Source organism: Phyllobates terribilis, unplaced genomic scaffold, assembly GCF_046119375.1.
Source record: "Phyllobates terribilis strain yellow unplaced genomic scaffold, ASM4611937v1 Scaffold_11__3_contigs__length_659146591, whole genome shotgun sequence".
NCBI lineage: Eukaryota > Metazoa > Chordata > Amphibia > Anura > Dendrobatidae > Phyllobates > Phyllobates terribilis.
Window position 1 is genome coordinate 76,932,848 of NW_027362771.1, and position 21,919 is coordinate 76,954,766.

A 21,919-nucleotide genomic window follows, 5' to 3' on the forward strand; every position below is an offset into this window, starting at 1 on the left:
CACAGATAGCACAGTATTAGCTCTCTGAAGGCAGATAATATAGTAGATGTTGCCTGCAGTGTGTAACACCACAGATAGCACAGTATTAGCTCTCTGAGGGCAGATAATGTAGTAGATGTTGCCTGCAGTGTGTAACACCACAGATAACACAGCATTAGCTCTCTGAGGGCAGATAATATAGTAGATGTTGCCTGCAGTGTGTAACACCACAGATAGCACAGTATTAGCTCTCTGAGGGCAGATAATGTAGTAGATGTTGCCTGCAGTGTGTAACACCACAGATAACACAGCATTAGCTCTCTGAGGGCAGATAATGTAGTAGATGTTACCTGCAGTGTGTAACACCACAGATAACACAGCATTAGCTCTCTGAGGGCAGATAATGTAGTAGATGTTACCTGCAGTCCTATTTAACACCAGATAACACAGTGATAGCTTTATGAGGGCAGATAATGTAGTAGATGTTGCCTGCAGTCCTATGTAACAATACATACAGTATAACACAGTGATAGCTCTCTGAATGTAGATGATAATATAATAGATGTCACCTGCAGTCCTATGTACACTAGAGAAATGCAGTGTGTTACGGTGTCATCTTCTCTGAGGTACAGACAAGATGAACTCATTATCATGTATAGAAAATAGAATAATATGATCTACTATCAGAAATTAAAGTTACATTTAGAAATGTATAAACATAAACATATAGTATACAACAAAATTAATTAAATGACTAAATTGTATTACTGTATTTCATGTGTAGGAAATCAATTCCATGCCAATTTTCTGGCCTTCATATAGTATTTGTAATAATAATAATGAAGATGACAACGAGAGTGGACAATAGCTTGATGTATACAAATTGACTACCACTTTTCAACACCATTGGGTACAAATAATTCACTGTTCTACTGCCAAATTGGTTCAGAGACTAAATCAGGTGAACTTAACTAATTTTGTAGCGCAGAAAATGAATATGATTCTTAAATTTGCTGATTGGCCAGAGGAGGTTGTAATTATTTATGACACCTTTCATGCAGGTTTATAAAAGCTTTATTATTTCATTATCATTATTTAATTGTTAGTACCTTGTCTATTACATCATGTATTTAGTCTATTGAGAATTTAGTATTTTATCATCTTAGGGTGACCAATCAAAAAATGCCAACTCAGCTCTGATGACATTATCCTGATTGCAGTTGCATCACCTATTTTTATAAACGCTCTCCCTGTAAGGTATACAGTTTTAGGATTTCTTAGCTTAGTTTTTTTTCACATATGCCTTGTTGTTGCATTAACAAAGCGGATATTTTTTGCTACATATGTGGAGAAGTCACTTTTGCGTCACAAAGGCAAAACTTGACTACCATGATAAGGAAAGCCTATAACGTGTATTTTGGATGCAGAATCAGGACAAGAGTCGGGCTCCACATATATGCTGCAATTACCCAGTGGCAGCATGGGAAGAAGAAATCTATGCCTTTTGCAGTCCCAATGATCTGGAGAGAGCCAACCGATCACACTACCAATTGCTATTTCTGAATGGTGCCCCCCAATAGGAAAGGAGTTTCAAGGAAGAAGAAGTGGACTTTACAATATCCAAACATTTCATCTGCAATATGCTCAGTACCACATACAGAAAAACTGCTGGTTCCAAAGCACCAGAAACATTTTCAGTCTAGTCAAGTGATGAAGAAGAGGGCGTTGGTGTCATAAAGCAATTTCCTTTCACGACCCAGACTTTCTGTCAGCAACCTCAACTAAACCACACATTATAACATAGAGTGAACTGAATAATCTTGTTGGAGATTTGGAGTATGGCTGAGCTCTTAGGTTCCAGGCTACAGTAGTGGAATCTCCTAGCAGGCGATGTTCGAATTTCTTTGTTCAATTAGTACGAAAGGGAGAACCTCATGTTTGAATGCCCCTCTAGCAAGCCATAAAACTTAACTTTTAGTACTAAATCTAAAATGCATACGAAGTATTGATAAAATGATGTCCCTAATCTGCCTACACTTTATTGCTAACTACCTGTATTTATTCAATTGATGGCACCCCGGGGTGTCATCACTAACTAGCAGAACAGGACATACAATTAAAGCACACTTCTCCCCCAACAGGTTTCACTGCATGTGCGGTGTCATCAGGGGATGGGACAATGGCATGAATCATTTCTTTATTCTGCAACTGTGATAAAGATCTTGTCCAATACTTCTTTTTGGAGGGTGAACTTGTGGCAGCGACAACATCAACAGTTTAATAGAAGCTCTGAAGATAAGTCATAATCCAGAGAAATGGAGTCTCTTCATCGATTTGTCTAAAAGCCATCTTGCTGCATCTTCAATTCCAGTTGGTTATGCAGTCCACAGGAAAGAAACCAATGACAACATGAAACAGCTGTTGAGGTGCCTGAACTATGGCAAATATTTGTGGCCCTCTGTGGTGACTTAAAGGCGGTTGCCCTCTTACTTGGTCTCCAGGGTGGATACACATAGTATTGCTGATCTCTGTGTGAGTGGGATAGTCGTGCAAGAGAATATCACTACAATAAAAGAGACTGGCCTCTCTAACATTCACTTCAGCCATGGAGTAAAAATGTCCTGCATGCAGCACTTGTTGACCCACACAAGATCTTGATACCACCATTGCATATTAAGTTGGGCATAAAGAAGAACTTTGTAAATGCAATGGATAAAAATGCAAAAGCATTCAAGTATCTCATTGATAAATTTCCAATGTTGACTGAAGCAAAGATGAAGGAAAAAGTCTTCATTGGACCTCAGATTCGTAAGCTTCTTCAAGATGAGGAGTTTCTCCGTTTTTTGCAAGGCAAGGAAAAGGCTGCATAGGTAGCATTTGCATTAGTGGTAACTAAGTTTTTGGGGAACTCAAGAGCAGATAATTATGAAGAGTTGGTGTAAAATCTCCTCTAAATATATAATGATCTTGGCTGTAACATGACCTTAAAGATTAATTTCTTACATTCGCATCTAGACTTTTTTCCAAGATTAACAGTCTTAGATGTCCAAATAAATATATAAAAACTCTGCTTAAAAAATGGAAAAATAGAGTAAAGTCATACAGTTTGGAGGGGTTGGATCCTCATCATCCTGAGAAGGATGGGAGTGAATCGGCGTCTTCAGCTCTCCTGCGCGTGTTGAAGTCCAGGCGGTGCAGCGTAATGCTGGAAGGTGTCCTAGGAAGCAATAGCCAAAACCTATTTGGACAACGCAGGACTCCATACTCCACAGCGGTGATGTCACACGCCGTTTATCCTCACAGCAGCGTAGTTTCCAGGGACGCTACCGGACATTTATTTGGACATCGAAGACAGTTATTTTCCTGTATCAAGGACCAATCAACCTTTTTGGTCTAAGGACTGTCAGCGCACATTTTATTATCCTTTGTGCCTAACTGTTTTAACTGCTATTAGCATGTATTAATATATTTAACTATCACAGCACTGCCTCTTCTTTTCTGATTGTTCTATGTGTTCTGTGTGTTGGTGAAACAAACAGGTCCTGAAAGAAATCTGTCAAAAAACACTGAACATATTTTCATGACAGTTTCGCTAAGCTCCGACAAAATGGATGGAACCAGGAGGAGGTTGTGCGGGATGGAGCATGGCTATGCCCACCTGTCAAATTCTTCAAAAGTGGCAGCGTTTCAGAAATGTAACTCGAGTCCCTAACCAGAGTAACAGTTCTAACGAGGCGCACAACACTGATCTCATTAAGTGGCGTACACCTTGGCGCATCTTTTTCCTGCCAGCTCTTCATTAAGAATGGCATACGAAACTCCAGTCTTAATGAATAGGGATCACAGTCTTACAGAAATCAAGCAGAGAACACAGGTTAATCTCATGTTGATTTGCTCTATTTTCAGCTGGCAAGAAGCAGGGTCAACTTGCACTACATTGTCTATGGAACTTCTGGAGAAAATTAAATACAACACTTGGCCAGGTCCAGGAGTCCAATAAACCAGGGTTCCCCAACTCCAGTCCTCAAGGCCCACCAACAGGTCATGTTTTCAGGATTTCCTTAGTATTGCACAGGTGATGGAATTATTGCCTGTGCAGGTGATGGAATTATCACCTGTGTAATACTAAGGAAATCCTGAAAACATGACCTGTTGGTGGGCCTTGAGGACTGGAGTTGGGGAACCCTGCAATAAACAATGAATTGAGTGGAGGTTGAGCATGTGCACCTCACCTCCATTTACATCTGGGCTCTTCAGAACCGATTCCTGGGTTTTAGAGCCCTGATATCAAAATCCCCAGTTGGGGATAGGGGATAATTTACTATACTGGGAAAAATCCTTTAATGTCACATTGATTACGTACACTGTATCTTGATAGAGCACAGTGGCTCAGTGGTTAGCACTGTACTACATATGGGACAGTACGGTGGCTCAGTGGTTAGCACTGTTGCTTTGCAGCGCTGGAGTCTTGGGTTAAAATCCCACCAAGGACAACTCTAAGGAGATAGATGTTCTCTCCGTGTTTGCGTGGGTTTCCTCTGGGTTATCTGGTTTCCTCCCACACTCCAAAGACATAGTGATAGGGGAATTAGATTGTGAGCCTCAGTGGGGACGATGATGTCTGTAAAGTGTGGTATAATTAATGGTGATACAGTAATGTGAATTCCAGCTCACCCTTGATGTTAACCCCATCCACTCGGAGATCGGACAACAGCTCTGTAGCAGCCCAAATAAGTGATAAGTGAAGAAATAGTCCAGCTTCACAAACAGATTCTTCTTAATTGAAATTAAATCCATACACAGGACATGAAAATTCATGATGACAGGTGCATTTGCGTTAGTGTAACGTTCGCATCAACGCGTTTCAGGTGAACACATACTTAATCATGAACGCGATTTGTGAGGCTTGACTATTTTTTCGCTTATAAAGAATTAATGGTTCTATATAAGAAAATAAAATGGAAAATGAATTAAAAATAATACATGTATAGATTCTAAAAAATATTACACCATAGGTGGGTGAAAGGTATTGTTATCCATGGTATATTCTCCGGACATGTCATGAATGTCTCAAATGGGAATACCGTATTAATTAAACATGATTTTAATTAAAGAGAATGTGTATTTTTCTTTACTCTACTTCTTGATAAAATCCCAAAACTTTTTACCTAATGTATTCGTATGAGGTTTTGTTATCAATTTTTCCAATGAGACCTTCTCTGACAATGTGACTATAAATGTCTGACATTTGCAATTGTCTCCTACATAATGTGACACTAAAGTTGCTATAGCAACGTTTTATCCAACTGAAAAAGCAAGGGGAATGATTGATGAAAGAGCACACAAACAGCTCTTGCATAAGTTATGAGCACCCTAGAAACGAAAGCTGCTCAGCTGTTTGTAAGGGTTGCGGTGACCCTACAAGCACTGCAGTCCGGTCATATACCTATCTACTGTTAGTGGTGGCCGTATCACTATAGCTTCATCTCACCCAAGTGAGAATGTCTGAAAAAACATCACAGAGAAAAGGCCATACTTACCAATACCTGATCAAAGTGCTAATATACTGCAGGATACAGAGAGGCATCCATGATAAAAGGCACAATAATAATGAACAGCCACTCACGCACCTATCATCCATGGGGTGGTGCTAGTTAGTTACAGATGCACACGACTAAGACTTGTATAAGGTGCCAGTCACATAGTTACATGTAGTGCACCAAGCTTATAGCCTATTGGTGAGAGCCATATTATTAGATTAGGGAGGATGCCCTCACTATGTAAGTGCACTCCACAAAATCATGAACTAGCATTTGGTTGATTTGAAGTTGAGGGAAGAACGAGTCTAAGTAATACTTTTGAGGCTAAGGAAGAAGGAGCTTGAAGAGCTTGGAAGTGCTGTTTAAAAGGCTTTAAAAGGCTTTAGCAGAATCAAAGGTTGGACTAAGGGGTGAATTGTGAAAAAGTGAAAGTGTGGCACCACTGACTGTGAATGACAGTTCTGGAGATGAGTGAGGTGGGGAGATGAAGAATAATACAGGTTTCCTTGTTTTAGAAAGCAGGAGAAAAAAAGAGGATATTTGGAAAGCTGAGAGGTAACACCTAGGCCAGAGAGATAAATCTGAGTGTCATTCTTTCTACTGTACTGTAAATTATTTATCATTGATTTGTACTATATCTTTCACTGTGATGAATTAAATCCTTCATCATTTGATCACTGTGTATGTTTACACTTGCCAATAATTGTGAATGATCTTTCTGATGATTTTTCCCCCATGTATAAAGCCCTTAAGTGTAGGGCCTAATGCAGGTTAAAGGGGTTGTGCAATACTGAATAACAAGGCGTAATCACTTCAGGGACTGATTTAAAATAAAAACCACAGATACTCACCTCCTACAGTGGTACAGTTTATGCAATGCCACTATTCCCAGTGGAGCACGTGACATAACAGTGTCACGTGTTCACTAGAGCCAATCAGCTTCACTGATTGGTTGCAGCCTTTACTATTTTGTCAGAGTGGAGTGGCTGCAGTGGTTATTTGAAACAATAATGTCACGTGAAATGCCAAGAATAGCAGTGCTGACATTGCAGGAATGTGTTTTTATTTTAAATGGGGCTCTGAAGTGATTAAGCAGTGGTTGTCCAGTACAGGAGAGCCCGTTTAAATGAGAAAGAAAGAAAGAAGGAAAGAAAGAAGGAAAGATTCAGTAAACAAGTAAGAACACTCTATTATAAAAATGTATCAATGGTAAATGTTTCCTGAGACACAAATGAGGGAGAATTCAGATTAAGATTAGATTCCAAAATGATAGTTTATCATTGAGCTAAATTTGGGTATGGAGAGAAACTACTACAAGTACATGGTATGCGCCAATCTATTGTTAGTAATACATCTTATGGTTATATTGTTAAATGCTGCACTACTAAAAACAGATTGTCAATGTAATTGTCACACAAGGTGTGGGAAATACTTAGTACAACACAAAGGAAAGAGGAAAAGGGAGCCCAGACTCTAGGGAAATGGGGGGAGTGGAGACCTCCTAGGCTGATCTAATAGCACCTTGTCTCCACTAACGTCCCTGTATTGGCTCTTCACCAATCGCCGAACACGAACCTCGCCCTGTCTTTCCCTGGCGTTTGGCTCTGGCTAGGGAAGGGAGGGAGGGTGATGAGCGCTAGTCGATCCCCACTGACTACTAAAGACAACAGGGGGGAACAAACAAGGGAAGATAGCTTAGATTTTAGTCGACTTCAGAGAGATGAACACCCGTCCTCATAGTTCCAGAGAGGATGAAGTAATGCATTTGCTCCAAGACTTCACAAAGGGTAATGTTAGTATCGCCGGCACCTCCCTCTAGCAGACAGCCGGTATTCATTCATCCAGGTCAGGGTGTTAATTAGCCAGAGGAAGGTAGCCACTGGGTCCTAGAGAGACAGCCTCTAAGAAGATTTTTGCAATGCTAAACGTAGAGATCTCCTGCAACCAACTGCAGGGCGACTGTCTGTCACTTCTGACACACCCATGACAGTAATATACTACATTTAGAAATGCCACACAGTTATGCATTGTATGCATTACAGAATTGCTATACATTAAAGGAAATTATAACAGACAAACCAAGTGTATATATATATATATATATATATATATATATATATACACTATAAATTCAATAATAAATTCTTCTGATTAGATTTGTAACAGCTCTCACACAAATACAATTTGCCATAATCTTTGTGATTGTGCCATGACACAAAAATCTATTGTTAGAAATGGTAACACGTTGTTGATAAACTATTATTCCGTTACCACAGATGCCCCTAATAATTGGCACAAACAAAAAGCAAATGATTTGTTTTCGCTGTGCCAGCTCCTTAGACAGATCTCGCTTCCAATCAGCATTTTTGTCGAACTAATTAAAAGACTACTTGTTTTCAGTTAAAGCAGAATCCACCAATATAATTAATTACTGCAGCATAATTAGCTCAGTATATGTGAGTATGTGAGGAAGTTACCTGATCTTTATTTTCTCACTAGTGGTGTAGTTCAGGGGCGGACATATCATTGGTGCAACCTGTGCAAGAGGTAAGGGGGCCAGGTTTACACGCAAAGCAGGTGGAAAAGTGCATTATGATGAGTTATTGGACTGCAAAGAGCCCATGTACTGTTCTTACAAAGTGGCCTCATTGTCTGTGTCCGCCAGTGGTTTAGTTCCTTGTACTTTGTTATTATTTTATCCTTACTTATGGTTGGGCTTATTCTTATAAGCAGCAACTAATCTGAACAGACATAACTGCATGGTAAAGAATGGGGGAGAAATAGATCACTAGCCTATTTGTCTGACCAGACAAGCTGAGCTACGTTTACACTTGCTTTTTCACATTCTAATTGTGTGTTTTCTTTTAATGAACAGACAGACGAAATTTATGTGAAAACAGATCGGTTTGTAAGAGAGGTGTCACACTGACAGAAGGCAGCTTATTTCTTTGATCACCAGCTTCTACTTAAAGGGATTGTCTCATCCTATTAAATGGGTAAGACGCAAGCAAATTTGCAACTTAACTCTTATTAAAAAAAAAACCTTTATTCTTAAGAACAGAGGGATTTTTAATGCACTGCCCATTGCCAGGATTACCCATTGAGCGCACGCTTGCAAGCTGTTTGCCATACTGCTTGTTGGCGCATCTCGTAAAATTGCAAACACTGGATCTGACCTGCCTCAGTGCCGCTCTGCTCAGATGCCTCTGCTAACAGAATTCGAGAGATCACGCAGTTTGGGCCAGTGGCTCAGCCATGCTGCTGGCCTGAACTGTCATCTTCATGAGCAAAGGAAACTGGGAGCTCCTGAAGATAGGGACCTGAAATATCACATTTTACTTCAGCAGGCATGGCAACCAGAAGAACTTTATTTAGAAGACTAAGCAGTGTGTCCAATGATGAGCACGTCCACGTTCTTCTTTTCTTGAGAATAGCATACTTCAGTACTCCGAACTTGTGTTCCAAACCCTGTAATCAGGTCCTCACTATGTAGTGTCCACAGCTTGATTCTCCCTACAGCTAACTGGCATCCTCGCACACAACTGCCTCCTCCTGCTTCCCTCAGTGTTGGCCATCATCAACCCAGCCCGCAATACAACTCTAATTGGAGCATGGCTCTCTTCTAACTTGTATACAAATCAGATACAAGACAGACACAAAAAGGGAAAAGTACATAGAGATAAACGCTAGAGAAAAAGAGCGGCACATCCAAGGAATAAAGGTCCGTAGCCTTTCATGGCTATCATGTCAACCTTTTTCATTGCACAGGGTTTTTTATCCATCTTTGTTCAGCAATAAAGAAGATTCCATTATTATTCCTTGAATGTGTCACTCTTTTTCTCTATATTTGTGAAGTGGATGGTCTACTGGAGCATCGGCACCCATACAGACTAAGGCAAGAAACACGATAAGAACTATGGATGCGGTGAGCCTTATTATTAAATCCTCTATGTAAAGAAAAACATCAAACACCACAGGTGGGGTCTGTGTTGGTAGGATTACTACTCTCGCATTCAAAGCATATATTAACAATTTAATTGCGCCATAACCTCCCCTTACACGTTGATGCAAATAAAAGAAGAGGGACCCCATTGAATATTATGGAGTTTGTCTGATTTTCATTATGTGTCTGTTTTTAGAAAGGCAAAAAAAAATTGCATCACGCAGAACTTTTTCTTCTCTTCGAAAAACAAATGACACCTAAGAACCCAGACAGTCTCCAAAATAATCAATACTTTCTACTTTGGTTTCAATAAGCTATGCAAAAAAAAACTATTTTGACGTTAAAGGGGTTGTCCACTTCTATTAATAATTGGCCATTCTATTTTTTTGTGGAGCTATCACTGGCCGCTCACAGGCATCATGTGACCCCTGGCTGCAGCCGGCTCTGACATCCACTGACGTCACGACAAGTGCTGGCAGCAGCCGGGGGTCTTTGTCTTCTGCGTTCCACGGTGAGTGATGGGCTGTGGGCGGGGTTACCCCGCGCGTCACACTCAGCATCCACCGCGCGCTCCCTCTCCTCATTCACTGGGAAAGCGCGCGGTGTATACTAGGTGTGACATGATGGGCAACCACGCCCACAACCCAGCATCCACTGCGGGGACAGAGTCACTGTTGCCGTGCCTCACTTGATGTGACATCTGCGAGGGGGCACGTGATGCCTGTCTGCGGCTAAGGATAGCGCCGCTCACAGGCAGTCACTGCAAAGCAAGGTATTTACAAAGAAACTTATTTTCAACATAAAAATAGAATGGCCAAATATTAAAAGTATTAAAAAATAATATGTTTAATTCCTAAAAACGGAACAGACAAATAGAATATCAAAATGCTAGCATGGACAAAGTCTTACCTGTAACTCTTATGAAACAATGCAGATACCCTGCAGTCACCTATCACAACTCCATGCCCTCATATACAGTACAGACCAAAAGTTTGGACACACGTTCTCATTGAAAGATTTTTCTGTATTTTCATGACTATGAAAATTGTACATTTACACTGAAGGCATCAAAACTATGAATTAACACATGTGGAATTATATACTTAACAAAAAAGTGTGAAACAACTGAAAATATGTCTTATATTCTAGGTTCTTCAAAGTAGCCACCTTTTGCTTTGATGACTGCTTTGCACACTCTTGGCATTCTCTTGATGAGCTTCAAGATGTAGTCACCGGAAATGGTCTTCCAACAATCTTGAAGGAGTTCTCAGAGATGCTTAGCACTTGATGGCCCTTTTGCCTTCACTCTGCGGTCCAGCTCACCCCAAACCATCTCGATTGGGTTCAGGTCTGGTGACTGTGGAGGCCAGGTCATCTGGCGTAGCACCCCATCACTCACCTTTTTGGTCAAATAGCCCTTACACAGCTTGAAGGTGTGTTTAGGGTCATTGTCCTGTTGAAAAATAAATGATGGTCCAACTAAACGCAAACCGGATGGAATAGCATGCTGCTGCAAGATGCTGTGGTAGCCATGCTGGTTCAGTATGCCTTCAATTTTGAATAAATCCCCAACAGTGTCACCAGCAAAGCACCCCCACACCATCACACCTCCTCCTCCATGCTTCACGGTGGGAACCAGGCATGTAGAGTCCATCCGTTCACCTTTTATGCGTCGCACAAAGACACGGTGGTTGGAACCAAAGATCTCAAATTTGGACTCATCAGACCAAAGCACAGATTTCCACTGGTCTAATGTCCATTCCTTGTGTTCTTTAGCCAAAACAAGTCTCTTCTGCTTGTTGCCTGTCTTTAGCAGTGGTTTCCTAGCAACTATTTGATCATGAAGGCCTGCTGCACAAAGTCTCCTCTTAACAGTTATTGAAGAGATGTGCCTGCTGATGTGCCTGCTGCTAGAACTCTGTGTGGCATTGACCTGGTCTCTAATCTGAGCTGCTGTTAACCTGCGATTTCTGAGGCTGGGGACTCCGATAAACTTATCCTCAGATGCAGAGGTGACTCTTGGTCTTCCTTTTCTGGGGCGGTCCTCATGTGAGCAAGTTTCTTTGTAGCACTTGATGGTTTTTGCAACTGCACTTGGAGACACTTTCAAAGTTTTCCCAATTTTTCGCACTGACTGACCTTAATTTCTTAAAGTAATGATGGCCACTCATTTTTCTTTACTTAGCTTTTCTTGCCATAATACAAATTCTAACAGTCTATTCAGTAGGACTATCAGCTGTGTATCCACCAGACTTCTGCACAACACAACTGATGGTCCCAACCCCATTTATAAGGCAAGAAATCCCACTTATTATACCTGACAGGGCACACCTGTGAAGTGAATACCATTTCCGGTGACTACCTCTTGAAGCTCATCAAGAGAATGCCAAGAGTGTGCTAAGCTGTCATCAAAGCGAAAGGTGGTTACTTTGAAGAACCTAGAGTATAAGACATATTTTCAGTTTTTTCACACTTTTTTGTTAAGTATATAATACCACATGTGTTAATTCATAGTTTTGATGCCTTCAGTGTGAATGTACAATTTTTATAGTCATGAAAATACAGAAAAATCTTTAAATGAAAAGGTGTGTCCAAACTTTTGGTCTGTACTGTACATTAAAGTGTTCTGAACCTGCCGTTTTGGTGGGATTGGCCAACCATCTAATGTATGGGGGCCTCCTTACTCTTCTCCAACAGATGACGAGAGAAGGATTGGAAAGTCTGAATTCAAAGGGCCAATCCTTCAGTTTTCACACTAGATAAGTAACAGCTAGAGGTGGGGTCTGGGTTTTTATAAAGAACACATAAACAGACATCCAAGAAGATGTTCATGGTTATGGGGGAATTGGTATAGATATCTATAAGTCGCTATCTAAGATATTGGGGCACCTGTAAAGCAGCCAGCAGGAAATAAATAGCTCATCTCAAGTTACTGACTACCATAAGAAAGACCAGATACTGTATATTTGGCCACAACCATAGCCAATGGATACACTGTCTGTACCTAACTCAGATGAAAAGTATTGTGCTTCCTATAATGTCCTGGACTATTACTCTAGTGTCAGACACAAGTTTAAAGGCAAAACATTGGAAATATGATGGAAAATGTCCATCAATAAATTTTCAGTTTTAATTTTAAGCTATCATTTCACTCCTCAAATTTGGTAATTCATTGAAATTGTCATTTGCTTAGTTTAATTATATTAAGCCAGCACAAAATAAATTAAGTTTTATCTAATAATAAAGAGGTCCCTGGTACAGACCATTTAATGTAAGGCTGTAAAGCACTTCAGACCCACATCTACCTGGCCCACAAACCACCATGTATTTTGAGTATAGTAATTGACATGGTCTCAATACATGATGAAGAATGTATATGTATAAGAGAACATTTAATGAAGGGATGGGTTATAAAAACGTTCTGAAAACAGATTTGTCCCGATTCATTATTTGCGTATCTTTTTAAGTCACTTTCCTATATTGTCTTATGGAATTAGTTGCCATTTCTCTGCCATATTCTTCAAAATGGTGCAGGTCCTTCATGAATTTGGCACAAAGTCAAAAATGGTATTTTTTTCAGTCTTGAACTGTTTCTGAGACTTGTTTGCCCCAAAGGTTTCTCAAAATGGCCCAAACATTGCGCCGAAATAATGATATACTCAAAAATATACTGGAATGAAGTTGCTCAAAATTTAGCAACTTTTACAATGATGCAATTGATGAATCAGGTGAAAACATCAGGAATCGCTAAACTCCTCCCACAAATAGGACAACAAACAAAAGAGCACATATAAAATAGACTTAAAGAAAGAAGCAAATAGAATAATACATTAGGTGCAAACAAACAAAAGGTCCAAAAACACAAAACTAGACAAAAAAAGAGGTGCAAAGGCAATGATGTAAAAGGGCCATTGTGTGCTAGAGAGGTAAATGAGCTATATATCTAGATGTCTGATATCACAAATCATTTAGAAAGAAGGAAAGAGTGGGTAGCTCTAGCTGTTTTATAGGGTAATATCCTAACCGGCCAGCAGGGAACACATAGGCCCAAAATTGTTCACACTAACCTTGATGAGAAGGCGCAATGGCGCCAGAGGTGCCTGATTCATTAAGAGATGAACATCTCCAAATCAATCAGGCAAGTTAGAGACTGTAGTAAGATGAGTGGTGTAAGGAACGCCACAGCTCATCATTAATTAGACTAACCACACCCTGTCCCGCCCCAAACTAGTATGAAAACGCCAGAAGTTGCAAAATGTTTGCACAACTTTGATGCACAACAATTTTGCAACTTTTCAAAAAGTTTTACACAAGATTTCTGGCATAAAAGCTTTGATGAATCAGTGCCAAAATTCCAGGGAACAGTATTGACTTGTGTGTAGTTTGTTAGACCGAGCCTCAGAGCTGGTCACCTCTCCTGTATGCAGAGCGCATTGAATCCCATCCCTTAGCATCACTCATCACTAGGGAACTCACTAGGGAAAAACACGGAGATATCCTGAAAATGCCCCATTGGAGCACTTATCCATAAGCCCCAGTCACTTTAGATCCATTTTTCTGGACAGTCATACAAAAATGTGGAGGTTTTCGAGATTCATATACACATAATTAAAAGAGAAGTAAAATATATAGTAATTTAGGTTCAAGTGAGAATATCTTTAGCTGAGTGTTAGACAAGTAGTCCATAAAAATGTCTGCCACGTGATTACTGCTATATTTCTCATCCCTTTCCGAAAAACATCTCAAGAATTCCGTTGAGGAACTTTCTTTAAAAAAATAAATAACAAACATAGAACTAATACTTTTTTTTACATCTTGACATGGCGTACTGTATATTTTATTGGTTATTTTTTTTTTTATTATTTATGGTCACTTCCCACAAATATCTGACCCAGCAGAATCTTTGTTACAGACAGAAAATGACATAATTGAATTCACTAAATTATTGTGCAACTATCGTCTTGAGCAGCAATAAGGAATTCTAACTTTAAAGCTGAGTCATCCAGAAATGCTAAACTTTAAAAAGAAATGACCTGAAAAGTGCAGCGTTGTACTAAACACAGATTCACAGTAATGACTCAATTACATTAAGCATTTGACTGTATCCCATCCCTTTGCCAGCCTGTTTGTGGCAGAGGGTAAAAATAAGATTGTGGCCTAAATATTACTGCACAGTACAAAGTTCTATAATACTTGGTGATAAATAAAATAATGCATTGAGCATCTTTGCACTTCAAATCTTTGGAAAGCATGACACCATTTACTAATGTTGGGCTTGCTGAAGACCTTAAAATTGTAGATAATGGCAGTTAATAGAAGAAGATTGGCAGCGCTCTTCAGAGGAATGAAACGCACAATGTTGTGATAGTCGGTACAAAGAGAGATAAACAAAGGTATAATAATAAATCATAAAAAGCATAGAGAACATGACAAAGCAAGCACTGATCATGGGTAATAATGAGTCATTCTTCATCTACTTTTACCAAGACTGGATTTGCAATAGAAGAGCAAACTATAGGCCAGGCATAGCCAGACTATATTTATTTATCACATTCATATAAAGTGTGATGGAAGATAATTCACAGATATTTTTTTAACCTCAGGCTAAAAGTACATGTATCTGTGACTGGTTGAGGAAGCTCAGCAGCGGTGTACGGAAATATTTAAATATTTAAGAAAATATTTGTGCAGGTTCTTACAATCCACTCTTTTTAGTTTTTACAGAGTATTTTTAAAGGGAATCTTTCAGCAGGTTTTAGCAATGTGGTCTAAGAGCAGCATCATGTAAGCACTGAGAGCCTCATTCCAGTGATATATCACTTACTAGGCTGTGTCAGTAAAATCAGTGTTTTATCAGCAGGAGATTATCACTACAGGACTAGGTGTCTCGTGCCTCCTGGTCAACTGCTCTGTGTAACCCTGCCCCCACCACTGATAAGCAGCGTACTGTCAATGTACACTGTACACAGAAAGCTACCAATCAGTGGTGTGGGAGGGGTTATGTAAGGCTAAGTATTCTAAGCACTGCTAGATCTGCAGCAAGTGACACATCACTGGAATCAGGGTCTCAGCTTCGACATCATGCTGTTCTCTGGTTAGATATTAAAAACCTGCTGACAGATTCCTTTTAAAAGTGCAATGGAAAAAATTAAGGAATTATTAGAAAATGTTGCAGTCTGTTCAGACTACAGAGAGGTTTGTCTGTGGTCATGTTATCATAAGTTTGTTTAGGATCGGTATGCATAAAATGTTATAATTTTTCATGAATTTATCCAAATGAAAAAATAAATAAAAGCTATTTCCATAATGGCATATGATTTTATTTTGTGTATAATTCATCTTAAATGGAAAAGAAAATTTTCAAATAGTCCTAATTATTTTTTTTAACATTTTGTGTGTAGAACTGCTTGTAGATCTGTATCTCAAAGGTAAAAGCCATCAAAATCATCCTATCCATAAGGAGCAAAGGAGTTTTCTGCATGCTGTCTTACCAATGAGTTTAAAAAAGCACTCCCATCAAATTTTTTATTGCCTAAACATGTGTAAATGTATAGGCAAAGTGTGTAAATGCCGTATTATACTCACCGATTGTCATCTTCCTCAGTATCCAGTGATGCTCTGCTTCTCTTCTGGGTGACATCCAGCTAACTCTATGCACTATGAGTGAGTCGGAAGTAGCTTTTACAATGTAAGTCTATGTAGTCTCGTTCTGACGCTACATAAATTTACATTGTAAAAGCCACTTCAAGCTCTAGATCAATCCGGCAAGTGATCCGGCAATTCAGAATAACAGTCACGTGACTCAGAAGAGGATCAGAGCGGCACTAGAAACCGGGGAAGACGGCGATCGGCAACTATATTACTACACTTACACTACACTACATATAAATTAACAAAGGATTAAGCAATACATTTTTTGGGGGGAGGGCTTATTTAATATAAAAGATATGCAATACGTTCCTAAGCTTTCTTTAATGGCAACTGCAGAAAGACAAAATGTTATTTTTAAACTCTCTATACATGAGGATTTGGTGCTCCATATAAAAAAACAGGATGCCATTCTCTAAAAAGACATATCAAGAATAATAGATGTAAGTTACGTAGTTATTATGGATGAATTATGACATATGTCTACCAAGTTGAACCAGTTTGCAAGTAGTTTATTTCTTTATTTAATAAAAGTTTGTGCAATTTGTGAAAAACAAAAATTGAAAGAGGGCAATTTTCACCAAACAGAATTTTTAAACTTTGGACTTAAAAAAATAAATACATTTTCAGAATCATCTGTACCAAGCAAGCAACTGGAACTAAGGTAATCACAGACAAGAATACAGATACAGTACCTTTAACCTCTCAGTCACCCCATCCGTGAAGCTCACAGTGAACTCTGCAATTTTTGGCACTCTAATTTTCTTGTTCTTTTGTTCCGATTGATACTCTGTCCTTGTCTTGACAACCACCTAAAATACATCCGAATATTAAAAATTTCAAGATCATAGTGTAGACCACTAGAAATGTTTCCATATTTGTATTGTATTAGGCTAAGTGCCCATGATGCAGAAATGCTGCATATTTTTTCCGCTTCTCTCTGGCAGGAAAAATGCATGCGGATTTTACATGCGTTTTTCCTGCCAGGTAGAAGCGTTTATCAAGCGTTTTTGCATGCATTTCTGCATGCGGGTTATCAAGCGCTTTTCTCCAGACCCGGGTACCATCCGCACATTGAATCGCTTCATATCCGCATGTGCACATGTAGTGATGCGGATATTAAGCGATTCAATGCAAGTCAATGGCGGCAATTACGCTGCGTGCCCGCAAAATTAATGGACATGCTGCGTATTTTTCCGCAATGATAATCCGCAGCGGAAATTTCTGCAGCATGTGCACAGCACATGCGGATTATCATTGGGGACCATGGGGCACATATTACCAAGTGTTTTTTAAGCGTTTTCGCTGCTGAAACTCCGCGGCAAAAACGCTTGAAAAACGCATAGTGGGCACGCAGCCTAAAAGGTTGAGTTTAGTTAGAACAACAGCTTTTTATACAAGGATGCCTCTGAAAAGAATCTCTGGCTCATTGTCCAATCTATTAAAATTGATTTTTATGGCATTTCCATCATGTTATAGATGAATGATAATGTGATCGGTAGTGTTGAGCCACCCCCGTAGTGTTCGAGTTCGGTTCGGTTCGTCGAACACCCGTGTGTTCGCCGAACTGTTCGTCGAACTGTTCGTCGAACACCTTCGAACACCGTTAAAACCAATGGCAGGCAAACAAAAACACATAGAAACACATAGAAAACACCTTCAAAGGTGTCCAAAAGCTGACAAACTGCTCAGAAGACATAACTAACACATGGAAAAGTGACAAGTACATATAGTCATGCGAAAATAAAAGAGGTGGAGGAGTAAAAGGAGGGGGAGACACAGATATAGGCATGTCATGCCCTTCTAAAATCCAAAAAGTGAAAAGCCGACACGGCCAGTCCGCTCCTGCCCGTGCCACCTCCGTGTCGCCGGGTTTGTGCCAGAGCCGCGGTGAACCCTGACGGCCAGCCCCCCTCTCCCAATACTGGTGCCTGTCCGCTGGTGGGTCGAGCGAGCCCCCCTGTGGTGGAGGCAGCTCTAAGCTTTTTAATTTAAATTGTCTCTCTAATTTGAATGAATACACTTTAAATCCATTTACAAGGATCTATTGGAGGGCAAGTCTCATGCCAGCAGCCGCGGTAATTCCAGCTCCAGTAGCGTCCACTAAAGCTGCTGCAGTTAAAAAGCTTTTATAAGGATCGAGCTCGGCTGTCCACCGCAAGGCATCCTACTGCCAGTCCCAGCCCCTATGCCTTGGGGTGCCTCCTGATGCTCTTCACTAAGTATCCCATGGTCCCGAAGCATTTCCTTTGAAAAAATTAAGTGTCTAAACTACAGGTGGTGCAGCTTGCTTAACAGCCGGGATAATCCGCTCACTAGCAGACACTGCTACTAGGCACAAAGTATTTCCTGGGCTAGATGCAGTTAAAAATTTGTAATTAGATACTCTCGTTGGATGCTGAGAAAGCATTCCATAGAGTCTCCTGGCACGCCATATATGATTCTCTTAAAAAGCTTGGGGTAGGGGTCTAGGGGACCCTTTTATAGCCAAAATCACGGCCCTGTATCGCAATACGTCACCTAGGCTGAAGATAAATGGAACTGTAGCACCCTGAGGGCTCGGTTGCTACAGACGTATTGCACCTCACCCAGAGGTGTGATATCTCACTCTCAGGTAAGGATGGAGTGTGGATCAGGACCCGACACCTGCATGCATTACACCACATTGCCGTGGGGCAGGGCGACCAATATGCCCCTGAGATGGGCACGACAGTCCCTGTCCCTGGCTGGAGTGGGGGGAGGGAACACTGAGGAAGGGGAACCCTGTAGTGCAGGAGCAGGGAGGAAGCAGTTCCTGGGTGCATTGAGAAGGGAGTATAAAAGGTGGGCACCATCTTAGTTCAGTGCAGAGAAGTCTGAGCAGAAGTGGCAGGGAGCAGGGGCTCTGCATGAGCTCTGCTCCGGAGGAGGGCCTAGTAACAGAGGCCCAGGCCTGGAAGAGGGAGAAGGAAGGAAGAGGAGCGGAGAAGGCTCCAGGAACGAGGAATGAAGGGATCCCAGGGGTGCGGACGGGCGAGTCGCCACCGCACGCCCGAATCCACCTGCGTGGAGGGGTCAGGCCAAAGGGGGAGACCGGTCCCCGAACTAGTGGAGGCAGGAAACGACCCTCAGCTAGAAACCGGAGGCTCTGACATTTTATGTGGCGCAGCCCCTCGCTACACCCGCTAGGAAGGCACCACATAGGGTCAGGGAAACTGGCGCCAAGTTTACCAAGAGGAGGCCCGAGGCAGCCGGACAGAAGTGTTGGTAAGAAAGGCCAGACAAAGGACACACAAAGGGGGTCCTGTGAAGTGCTCCAAAGTTATCTGGGAGTTGTCTGAGCCCCTCACCTGGTGAGCACAGTACGACGTGGGCAGCCGTTACCTGCAGACGTGGTCTGGATAATAAGAACTGTGAGTAAAGGCCCTGAACTGCATCACTGACTCCGTGTCGTTACTGCTGCTGCCCTGCACCATCACCCCCATCCTCCGCATACACTGCCCTGAGGCTATACTCCTCCCGTGGGGAGTTATGCTACGCTCTGCTGCACCCACAACACCAGCCTCAGTGGTCTGCCCTGTAGCGGCGGTTCACTCTGACCGCAATCCACGGGTGGCGTAGTCGGACATTTAAACATGAAAACCACATAAATAGTTCCGCCACTGGTTTGACCGCCCTGAGCCACGGAACTGGGTCGCCGCCACGAAGACTACAACCACCAGCATCCACCAAAAAGGGTCCAGCTCCGGGTGTCCCAAGGCCCAGGGGGTGCGTCAGAACATTTTCATCACCTTTCACAATCACCAATGGGACAAGGCAGTGATGTCCTCTGTCCCCTCTCTTATACATCCTAGTGACGGAGCACCTGCTCTCATCAATTCGCCATAACCCCAATATTAGGTGGATTGAGGTGGGAGGCACCGAGTACAAGTGCTCTCTATTTGCTGATGATGTCCTAGTATATATCACTCAATCACATATATCCATCCATGCTGTTATGGCTGAAATAGATCACTTTGTTACATGGTAAAATTTTAAAATCAATGCAGCGAAGTCTGAGGCCCTCGATGTCTCCCTCCCCAAATCCATATAGGATTCCATCCAGTCCAACTTTCCCTTTGCCTGGCCCTCACAGGGTATCAAATACTTAGGAATTCCTATTCATAGAGACCTCTCCCATCTATGTTATCTTAATTTTGGGCCCTTTATTGAACAACTCCATACAGACCACGGTTGGCAAGTTAGAACTGTAAGATTCACTACGTGAACCACTGGTGTTTTGTGGAAAAGCACATGTACACTGCGTTCCAAATTATTATACAAAAAGTGTTTAGGAGTGATAAGGGAAGAATTTGTTTGTTTGTCAGTTAAACTCATTGATGGTGATGTGTGTCAGGGCTCTTTATATCACTGTAAGCAATTGCAGACACCTGTGCTAATTAGTTTGGCAGGTGTGTCCAATGAAAGGCAAGACTACTTAAGAAGGCTCTCTCACATTATTAAGCAGCCTACATTTTCTGCCAAAATGGGAAAGAAAAAGGATGTGTCAGCTGCTGAGAAGCAACAAATTGTGGAGTGTTTAGGTCAAGGCATGACTACAATCAACATTGTGCGATGATCAGGATGAAGTGTCTTGGCAATCAAGAAGTATGTAGCTGATTCACAGTACACACGTGTGCGTGCTGATAAGGGCAAATTGAGGACTCTTTCCTACAGGCAATTACGTCAGGTTGAAAGAGCAGCGGCAAAAAAGCCTTGTCATAGCAGCAGACAAGTTTTTGAAGCTGCTTGTGCCTCCAACGTCCCCCGAACAACAAGATGCAGGGTCCTTCAGAGGTTTGCAGCTGTGCATGCGCCATCCTGTCGACCTCCTCTATCCACTTCACACAAGCAGAAACGGCTCCAGTGGGCCAAACATTACATGAAGACTGATTTCAAAACTGTTTTGTTCACGGATGAGTGCCGTGCAGCGCTCGATGGTCCAGATGGATGGAGTGGAGGATGGCTGGTTGATGGACACCCCACGCAAACACGGCTACAGCGCCAACAAGGAGGAGGTGGAGTAATGTTTTGGGCTGGAATCATGGGGAGAGAGATTGTCGGCCCCTTTAGGATCCCTGAAGGCGCTAAAGATGAACTCCATAATGTATGTGGATTTTCTCAAACAGCACTTCCTGCCATGGTTCAAGAAGAAGAACCGTGTATTTCACAGCAAGATCATTTTTCTGCATGATAATGCACCATCTCATGCTGCACATAAAACATCTGCATCTCTGGCTGATATGGGCATAAAAGGGGACAAACTTATGGTGTGACCCCCATGCTCCCCTGACCTCTACCCCATTCAGAACCTTTGGAGCATCATTAAAAGGAGTGTCTATGATGGCGGGAGGCAGTTCACATCTAAGCAACAGCTCTGGGAGGGTATTCTGTCCTCATGCAAAACAATTGAAGCAGAAACCATCCAAAACCTGACAAATTCAATGGACGAGAGAGTTCAGAAGCTCCTTTCGAACAAGGGGTCCTATGTGAAAATGTAACATCACCTAGAATAAAGTTTTGAGTTGAAAACTGTTTGATTTCAGTTTCTAACAACCTGCTAATGCTTATAATTTCAAAAATGACCATTTTTTTGGTCTTTATTAAAATGAAAAGGTTGATCGAAAAGTTTGGGGGATCTAAGAGTGTGGCAACCCAGTAGTCATGATTACTTCGAATTCTGACAATATGAGGGTCATGCTGCAGGTAGTGCAGCAAGAAGGCACTTATGTGCCTTGCGCATCTCGGAGCCCCAAAATTATTTTCCGGACTAGATGCAGCTAAAAATTAT

At 41.4% G+C, this 21,919-nt stretch overlaps 1 protein-coding gene across 1 annotated transcript in view; it reads right to left on the reverse strand.

The window, feature by feature from the left end:
- NSG2 (neuronal vesicle trafficking associated 2) overlaps nucleotides 1–21,919 on the reverse strand; it is a 191,885-nt gene that overhangs the window by 152,777 nt on the left and 17,189 nt on the right. The window contains exon 3 of the mRNA XM_073651298.1: nucleotides 16,806–16,922. Within this exon, the coding sequence (XP_073507399.1) occupies nucleotides 16,806–16,922 (117 nt within the window). The remainder of the gene's footprint in view (nucleotides 1–16,805; nucleotides 16,923–21,919) is intronic.